General features: G+C 37.5%; 1 protein-coding gene across 3 annotated transcripts in view; it reads right to left on the bottom strand.

The window, feature by feature from the left end:
• Positions 1-6,609: 6,609 nt before the first annotated feature.
• The window catches only part of PKIA (cAMP-dependent protein kinase inhibitor alpha), a 45,531-nt gene continuing 41,801 nt past the window's right edge, over positions 6,610-10,339 (bottom strand). For all 3 annotated transcript variants that reach the window (XM_049823689.1, XM_049823688.1, XM_049823683.1), the window contains one exon: positions 6,610-8,615. In XM_049823689.1, the coding sequence (XP_049679646.1) occupies positions 8,536-8,615 (80 nt within the window). In that variant the 3' untranslated portion in view covers positions 6,610-8,535. The remainder of the gene's footprint in view (positions 8,616-10,339) is intronic.

The raw sequence follows: 10,339 nt of genomic DNA, 5'->3' as shown, positions 1-10,339 counted from the left end.
AAACAACAGCGTCTCCAGGGCAATACAGCGACAATACAATGAGCTGACATTAACATCAGATATTTTATGGCCAAAATTTGGTATAAGAATGCTATTTAGTAAAGGGTGTGGATTTTTTCTGTAATATTAAATATGGGAACTTGTTTTGCTGTGACTTTCACAGGCCAGTAACTAGGACAAAGCACAGCAAAGAAAGGAATATCTGCCTAATTCTTCCAGTCCTTGAATATTCACATATCTATCTACCTACCTATCTCAGGAAAGTACATAGTTTTCATCAGGGATTAGGGAAGAATGTGTTCCCAAACAAAAGAAACAGAATCCACGATTGATGAGGTTCACAGGTGGCTACATACATTTAGGTATACCAGTAACTCCATTGGAGAAAGCCATGCACATGGCAGAACTGTGTTTGGAATAGTTAAATAGCAATTTCTATTTTTTGAGTGATACAAGCATCGCATTTTTGCTATGTTTGGGAGTACCATTGCAGAAGAACTTACCGTCACTGTCATAATTCATAATATTACAATATTCTGTGGACCCTGAATTTGTGAAAGCATAGATGGCCTACTTTAAAGGGAATGTAATTTCTCTGTGTGGTTTTTGTCTCATGCAGAATTGTTTCATAATCCTAAAAATGATTGGTCTAAAGACTTGATTTTGAAGAAGGAACCTATTATAGAGAGACATATACATAAAATGGAAACCACTGCAGCACTAGGTCACTTTTTAGACCTCAGGAAAGAAGGTAGAAACTAGGTTTACTCATCAGAGTTGTGGCAATATTGATTATGTGTTATCATAAGCAAACATTATGTGGTTGAGGTGAATGGACAATCCTTTATTTTGGCAAGTATTGCCTTTAGAAAGGCAAGTATTTTAGATTGTGGGCTTTTCCAGAGCTTCTAACACCTCCCAAACCTTCTTGAAATGTGGTGGAATTAACACTGAAACAAAGAGAAGCAGAAACAGAATATCACGGATTAAGCATGATCCTCTAGAGAGCTATTTTGGACTGGAGAGAGTAGAAAGCTTCTGTCGTCTTAGCTGTATGTGTATAAACATGCACCAATCTTGGTGGAGTGAAGGAGGTTCTCTGAGATTTTTTTAAGTGTCTGATCTATTTTAGGCATTTGAGATTGACATCCTATTTCAGGACTCTTCTGGTCTTTTGTAAAAACATGTTGAAAAGTTGTATTTCTTTGAAGAAAGAAAAAACTAAAGCCTTGATGTGAGACTGACTGTCAGCAACAAGACACAATTTGGCAGGTGAGGTGGAAGGACTCTAATTGCTGTGTGGTATTGTTAATCTTCAGAAAAGCAGCTTTCTGAGACTTCTGCACTTCTATAGCATAGTAACACCTAAGTATGTTTTACCAGCCTTTCCTGGTGTCGTGCCTGGCATTAGTGATACAGTTTAGGAGCACATTGCGTCTTTTCATATCCAACACTAAGCCTCTCTGTAAGGAAATGGCAGACAGGCTTGTTTAAAAGATTACTAAAATGAAGTGGCTTCTCACCCACCTTTCCATATGATGTCTTTTTTTCTGCACTAAAAAGCTGCTCTTCTATGTTCCTTTTCTTTTTGAAACATCTTGGGCTACTTATGGTAATAGCCACCAAATCCCGTCATTACTGGTCTCTTTAACATCTTGTCACTTGGCCCTGATCATGGGATTAGCACCAGGAAAGAGAGGTCTGTCATAAGCACCCTCTAATGCTTTGGAATATCCCTTCTTGTTCTTCTGAATTTGCCTTGATGACTTTCTGTTTGTTGTTGGGTTTTTTGCTGTGTTTTTTTGTTTGTTTGTTTGGGGTTTTTTTGCTTTTTTGTCAGGAATTTCAGTAAGCACAAACTTACCACAAATATCAGAAGGGTATTCTTTGTTTCTGCTATGATGACTTATCTGAATTTAAAGCCTATTTGATATACTCAGGTTCTTAATTTCCTGATAGTAAACGTCACCAGGAAGGTATGCTGTTTTGTCTGTACTATCAGACCGGTGAATGCAGGCTGGGATTCTGCGGGCTCTCCTCTTAGCAAGCGGAGTTTGTATGAAGACAAGGGAATAATGCAATTCTGATTTCAGTTCATCTACTGGAATCAGTTGGAAGGCCAGCTTTAAAACCGCAGTTTTATTTCCCGCAGTTATGGAGAACTTATTTGTGGGGTATGGATGCAGATCCTGGGGAAGCTCTGAAAAATAATAGGCATTTTAAGAGATTAAGGACAAAAGGCAAGCCTGTAATTTGGTCATGTAAAAGATCCATTTGCAATACTTTGCTCTCGTGATTTCCAAAGATTTTCTCAACACCTTAATCATCCCAAATCCACCATGGCTGTTTGGACCTTTGTTTCTACAGGTCAGTTTTATTTCTAATCCTTCTGTTTAAAATATTACCCAGTGCCACCAGGAGGTGTCCGTGTGCTATTTATCGGTTACTTTCCGGGGTGCTTGCATTTTTTAATTTTTCTGGGGTGTGTGTGTGGGGGGGTGTGTGCTCCATAACAACGCCACAGTGGTAGCAGTTTCTATAGGATCATTATTGTTATATAGCATTGGTGTTTGCACTTCCAAACAAAGGAGGATGTTGTGTTTGTGTCAAGAGAGTTCTTAATTCTTTCCCTGGATGAGAAGAATTAAAGATGAAAAAGACCTGTTAAATCATCCATCTTCTTCCTTTACAGCATGCCCTGTTCTCTGAAGTATACTGTATAATGTATAGAGGATATCAGTCTGTTGCTAGGGTAATGATGACTATAATCAGATGTTACACAGCTACATTTTGACTGCATTGCAGGATCAAAGATGAGGCCGTGGAAATGAAGATCTTTTACTGAAACACGTAAATTGTCCTATTTGCACTTGTGTATAACTTCCAGGATTAGTAAAAAGAGATGAGTGTATACTACAAAATGCTAAACATCAGACACTATTTTTATGTTGCATATTCCCATCTGGTCTGTGATATTTAATTGGAAAATATCTAGTGTATTTTCAGCATAAATATAGGCATAAAATATGTACAGATCCATAGTCATCCATAGGACATTACAAATGATTACAAGACATCCTACTACACTAAAGCCTAAAGTAGTCCCGTATTTATTACCACATGGATATTCAGAAGCATGCATTAGAGTGAATGGTAAATCTGATTTCATTTGAACATTGGATAGGAAGAAATAGTTGATAAAATATGATCAGCCCTGCCTGGTGATATAATGTATGGTTCAGCTGTAATTCCACAGGGTCTCTTGAAAATCCTGTTCCAACCAAATTAAAATTCAGTGTGTTGCAACAGTCACAAGCACTACCTGCAGATGCTGTATGTGAGGGAGGGCAATGTGCAGGAGTGACACTTTTTTCATGGCTGTGCAGTCAGATTGACTACTTCTGCTTCCTATTGCATCTTGCAATCAAAGTGTGTTTTGTTAAAACACATGCCATCCTTGCTAAGGAGAAATCATCAGCCTGAAAGAGATTTCCAAATACAATGGCGTGTTGTATGGGTTATGGCCAAACTTCTTAAAATGTTAAGAGATTTATAAATTTGCCAAATTTCATTTAGTAGTCACATTTCACTGAGGATATGTATTCATACTTAAAATTTGCTTCTGTTTATCTGTTTGCAATATCCATGTTTGATGAACACGATGAGACTTAATTTACATGCTAATGCAACAAAACAGACGCAGAATAGATCAACGCACTTGCTAACACATGCATTATGTGGGCCACACTAGTACTGATTGAATGACAGGTAGCTTTAATTCCCTGATGCTGGTTTGCAGAGCTGCTCAAGATTTGATCTCCCTACAAATATCTCCCACCCATCTCTCAGATGACATATCACTATTTTCTATAAATTACTGCCGAGTTACCTTTTTTTTATTTCATCTCTCATCCCCCATCCTTTTCTATGTTAAAAACGGCTTATTTTTTCAGTATCTAAAGGTGTTCTTTTCATGGAAGTAGATCTAAGCATTAACTGGTTAACCATTGATACAATAGGTTTAGTATTTAACAAATAAAAACCACTTATCATCTGTCTTTGCTAGTCCAAGAAGGTAGTGTGGATTTTTTGCAAACATTTTTGTCTCGGACATTTTGGGAGCACTTGAGGATCTGCCTCGGTCAAGCCTGTATCATGCTATCACCTATTACGCTACACTCATGGATCAGCACCAGTGAAATTCTTTCTGAAGTCAAAATATCACCCAAGTTGAACAATTTAGCTTATTTTTAGCCAAGACCAACATATCCTGACTGTCCATCATGTGGTGGAGAAAGCTGTATTCTGCATTGGGCTCCACCTGCCTTACTATTAAGAAAAGATATCCTCCTTATATTGCTGGCCTGTCTTCTTGAATTCATGCTTCCTTCCTGGCTCTATTGCTTCTCTTGTGCCAAGAACTTTGAAGCAGATCTTTCTCTGTGCATTGATCAAAAAGATGAAGAGAAACCACCTTTCCACTACAAGACTTTAGTCAGTTAAATATACAGAAATCCAGTACAGCACTCCCTATCCATATATTTCTAGGGTATTGTTTTACACGAGGTAAGCACAGGACAGAAAATGAACCAGTGAGGAAGAGAGGCAGAACAAAACAAAGAAACAAGTCTGGGCAAAAATACAGCAGTTTAACTAAGAATACTGCTGAGGTAAGGCAAACTTTGTCAAAGTTGAGGTTACATTACTGTGCTCAGTCTCAACACCAGCTCTCAAGTCTTTCCTTTTCACAAAAGTCATTGATGTTTCTGAAACATAAAATATAAACATTAAGCACACCTGGAATTCTTCACTGTTTAGCTGAGGAAGACATTCATACTGTAGAAGTTCCAGCTTAACCACTTTGACAGTTGCTCCCCTCCTTCAGGGCACCAGATAATTTCATTATCCATTTGCAGGAAATCTAACTCCTCAGGACCTGTCACTTATACCAGGATACACTTTTTCCCACTTTAAAACTGTGGAAAAAAATGGCAAGGGAAATGGCAGGGATGGGTAGTAGGTATACTGACTTTTTTTCATATTTATTTAATAATTGTTGTATGGAAGGTCACGGTGAACTTTTGGCTTAAAATGATAGTTTGATGAAATAATGGTAGTGCATACTTGCTGCTGTCTTTTAATAGCGGCTTTCTGAAGCACATGGGCAACATTAATGGAAATAGGCAGAAGAAAGAAATGCCAGTATCTCTGTCCAATTCTAGTTTTATATTCTTTGTGTTTCAAGTGGATGGAGAATCTAAACCCTGCAAATGCAATGCCTCTGAACATAGTCATCGACTTTATTATGGGCAACAAGAACATGAGTACAGAGACAATTTTTTGAAGTGACAGGCCTGGCAGGGTGAAGGAAGCACTGAAAATGTACCAACTAAAGAGATGGTAAAACAAACAAAAAAACACCACCACCACCAGAAAAACCCCACCAAAGCCAAACCTTTAAGTTGTATTCTATTAAGCTCATAATCCAGACCTAACTTTGAGTTTATGTAGCTTTTGGAGAGGTCTTTCTAAGATAATCCTGAATTAAACAAACTTCAATATTTTACCTATCATGAGAACAATAAAATATAAAGATGATAGTGGAACAGAAGCCAGAGTGGCAGGCTTACTGAAAAAGTTAACTAGCAAAGGGAAAAATAAACACAAAGTCCAATTCTGCCATCTGTGTCCCTGTTATATGATGCAATTACACAGAAGTAAAGGTGTGACTATACTTGAACTAGCTCTTTTGTAATTGCTTGGGAATAATAGTACTGAAGATACAGTGCTGTGATTTCGCACAGACTAACCACACATTTAGGTAAAGCAAGGCCTGCTTATAGATGCTACAGAAATACCCCAAATAAAGACAGCCCGCAGAGTTCAAGTGATAAAGCAAGCACTCATACACTTTTGGGGGATGAGGAACATAAACAGCCTTTTACTCTACTGAAATTAATAGCGTTATTTTCCATCACAGAGAGATGTGTTTCAAAACCCAGCAAAGGCCTCCGTAATTGTTTTAAAACCAAAAGAAAACGAGGAGAAATAGAAGAAACAGGTACACAATAGAGAGGAAAGGCTGAAAGAAATTTTATTTCACAACACAGAAGAATTTAAGAAGGAAAGTGTACTGAAATAAAGAAAAGCACTGAAGGAAAACCAACACTTTAATGTACTGTAATTACTTATTCCACTATTGCCTTTTCCTGTTACATTTTATTGATGATGTTTCATGGATCATCAATAAAGTAACACTGTAAAAAGCCCTAGAATCTTAATTCCGTCTGTTGTTTGTGCTGGATTGACAGTGGTCAATGACAAAGAGGCAACCAGTTCAGCTTGAAGACTTGATGCAAGAGCAAGGGGGAGGGGGGGGGGGGGGAATAATTTTTGAAAGTTCAATAATAATGTATTAACTTTGAAAGGAACACCAAGTGAAACAAATGAATAAATAATTAGTTTAAGGGTAACAGTATTTTCAAAGCAAATTGAGTACTTCTGTTATCAAGAAGATAGGGCATTTGACAGCTAGTAAGACAGCGAGGCATTCAGCTTCCAAACAATAAAAGGTGAGAGTTAATATTACACTAATGAGCCACAAGCATACTGCTGGCTTGTTTTTTATTAACACTAATAAATGAGCTCATAATACTGTTCAGAAGTGGGGTTTTTTTTCTCCACACATCTCACAAAAGAATTTCAGGTGACAAATACTATGATACATATGGTAGAAACAAACAGCTGTGGCCACAAGGATGTTTTGTTAACTGATGATTAATATATTCAGGAAGCAATCACACTATTTATTAGTAAAAGTTTACAAACATTAAAAAGTGCATAACATTTGAAACCAACAACAACACAAAAATATATATAATATATATACTATATATAAAGAAAGTGACATCACCTCCTGTTAATAAAAGAAAACAAATCTTCTGACTCTGTGATTGGTGCTTATGTGATTGCCATGGTTTACTAGTCAGTCACTCTCTTTACTCACCTTAGTCACACAGGTGTGGCTGCCCCATTTCGCAGTATTCAGCCTCATGTATGGCCTTGTCTATTGGGGCAGGATGTGGGGAAGGAAATCAATCATCATAGCTACTGCAGAATAGTTTATTAATTTGTAGATATTTTAAGTAATTCCCTGGATGGACAAGCTATCCTGGTATTTCAGTGAAGGTCCAGTTCGGACTGTCATTTTGGAATAGCTGAAATGGGAAAAATCCAGTCTTTTGGGTGCTAGATGCCAAGTCGCTCACTTCCCTTTCCACCTCCTAGCTAAAAGACTGCTGTAGCAGCTTCTAGCACTTGGCTGTACCTAGTGCATCAGTAACAGGCTACTGTCTGTGCAAACTCAACAGCCTGATCAACTGAGGCAGAGGCAAGGAATAGAAAAAATAGTCCCCCTGGCTGGATCCAGCCCATGATCCACTAGTTGGACTATCCTGCAATCTAAAACTCATTCCAGAATACATAATTGGCAATAACCTATGCCAGTTATTTTCCCATGTGTAAACAAGGCCCATTGTTAACAATGTGAACCAGGAAAATCTCTAGCACCACGGAATTTGTTTGAATTTTAACCCATATAAGGTTATAAATGTATTTTTAAAACTACCATAACAATAAAATACTTGGACTAACATTTTAAAAAAATATCTCGGAGAAAGATTAAGAAATTTGAGTAAAATTAGAAAAATGGGGAAAAATAACATAGAAGATTTAATTTGAGTCTCTGATATGCAACTAACTACAGGCAAGTGGTAAAACTGTACCAAGGACACAAAACACGCTGAAGTATTCACATTAACAAATCGTTTTGAAGGCTCATCTAGTAACAAATTAGAGTGTTGCTGAGTCATTTAGGTTTAGGCATAATCAATTTAGCCGTTGACGTTTTAAATCTATCATGTGCACATCACCACATTATGCAAAAAACCAGCCCTTTCAAAACGCGTGGTAGAAAAATTCACAGTAACAGAAATATTCTTCATAAGCAGTTGAGAAGGGGCAGTGTGGAGCATCTAAGTCGTACAATACAAAAACCATTGTAAATAACAGAGCTGTAAAACAGACGCAAAGTTCTAAAAACAGTGCTTTCTTTACAGTTCTTTTAATGGGTGAACACTTTGGCCAGAGAATTTTAACCTCTGAGGATCACACAAGCCTTTGCTTAAGATATACAATTCGATCCTCTGACGTTTCAAAGGCCATTTGCTACAAGATTTACCTGTTCTACTTTCTAAAAGTGTTCCCATCAAGTAGTCATTATGAAGGGATCCATCTGATGACGCTATCCCAAGAAATCAATACATGTTCAACCATTGCTAATGACAGAGGTAGAGAAAATTCTGTCTTCTGCCACAGCTTGTACCCCCATTTTTAGCATTGTGTTGAGTGGGTTCCAGCAGTGAAGACACATGCACTTTCTTTTCCACCAGCTTGCTCATGGAAACAAATTTGTTCCAGCATGCTCTTGTAGTCTGAAAACATCCAGCAGCTGCTCCAGTCGGTCAAAGTCGGATGTCAGCTTTCTTGCTTTGCTGCCTCCCCTTGGGCCTCACCGGTTTGCTCACTTGGATTTCGTTGTGCATCTCCTTCTCCTTCTATAACATACAAGAAAAGGACAAGTGATCCACCCTAAACCAAAGAGGTCTTCCTCCCAGAACCCCAACTGTTCATCCACTAGCCTCAAAAACAAAGTAAAAAGAAATTGAAACTGAAATCTTGCATTAAATATAAAACCTTTTACTGAGATAGCTATACGTTACATCTTCAAAAACAAATTCCTAGCTGCAATCACCACTATTTATTCTCTGTAATACTACGACAATGTAAGAGAAAAAACCAAAACTAATTACACCAAGTCTGAACAGAGTTTAATATAGAGAGATGCAACTTCAATAAAAGGAATATTGTATTAAAGCTGTGTTTGTTCTGTGTGTCCATTTTCAGTACCATGCCCCATGGCATTCAGTCTAGCTGTCTCACTGAAAACCACAGAACGATCTGAGGAACAGAAAAGATCTTACAGTGGCACAGGGAACAGACAACTCATAAAGCTTGTCTAAAGAAGGCCAAGAAGTGCATTGACAAGTGCTCTATTAGTACCTATATGCAAAGCATTGTATTTCACCTAACGACTAAAGACCTAACAGGTTCAGACAGCTTGAAGCTAAGTGCAAGAAAGATGCAAGTCCCTGAACAGTGGACTAGTTAGCTATAGGTACATAATAAGAAATAATGTTAGGTAAGGAATAATGTTAAGACATAAGTTCTCTCTTGTATCTTGCAAGGATTCTGAGTAATTTGTATTGAACTGGCTTGATACAGTAGTTCAGAAAATTCCATGCACTAAGTTGTAAAGAGGCCTAAGTAGAGACAGTAGGGCCTCTTAACTCTAATCTATAGATCCTTAGAATAATGAGAGGGTTCTCAATACAGATATTTATTGTTTCCCCATTTCAAGTCATACTGTGCTTCTGCAGCTTTATTTCTGTTTATAGAAATAAGCATCATAAACACCTTCTCTTTTCTATATAGAAGAAACAGCACATTGCTAATGGAAAAAAAAGTTCTTTGCGTTGCAAAGGACATTGCAAAAAACTCACACGATAGCTGCGTTTTGTGCATGCACTGAGTATTTAGGCGGCAAAATGCCTCAGAGGTTATTGGTAATTATCAAATTCAACCTGATGAAAAGTTGTATGGAAGGCTGATTTAACCTATTAAACAGCGAGGTTTGTCCTGTTCATTAGGGGTTGAGTAATAAATAAAGATTTGTTTTGCAAGGCACTTGCTCAGAAAACTTTTTATTTCTCAGTTTTATCCCCCACATTACAAAGGATTCCATCAGGATGGATCTACATGCAATTATTTCCTATTGGACAGAAATCCCTTTTGCCCAAGTTGTCCAAACACTTTCCACGAAGCCTCCTACATTTGTTCTGATACCACAGAAGTCCAGATGAGTGGAATCTGATTTTTTTATCCTTTTTTCCCTGCTCCGTACTCCATTTATTCTGATTACTAGGAAGTCTTTAATATCGCTCATACTATCTGGGCACGTCAAGCTTTTGTGAAAGAATATATTTCTTTTTTTTTTTTTTTTAAAGGACAAAACTGAAGAGAGGAAAAAAACCCCTTGCAAGGTTTTGATGTTTAAAAGCAGAATCATCCTGGACAAAAAGCCCAAATATTTCACTACCTAAATGTTAAACATAGTGCACAAAGATTCAGAGAAAGAGCACTAAGGTTCTAATACCACTTCTTAAAAGATTTTCTCAACTCACTGAAAAAACTCACTAGTTGAAATCCATTTAATCTATAA

The sequence above is a fragment of the Accipiter gentilis genome, chromosome 2 (assembly GCF_929443795.1).
Source record: "Accipiter gentilis chromosome 2, bAccGen1.1, whole genome shotgun sequence".
Taxonomy (NCBI): Eukaryota; Metazoa; Chordata; class Aves; order Accipitriformes; family Accipitridae; genus Astur; species Astur gentilis.
The sequence above is the reverse complement of the archived record's forward strand: the minus strand, read 5'-3'. Positions and strand labels throughout refer to the sequence as shown.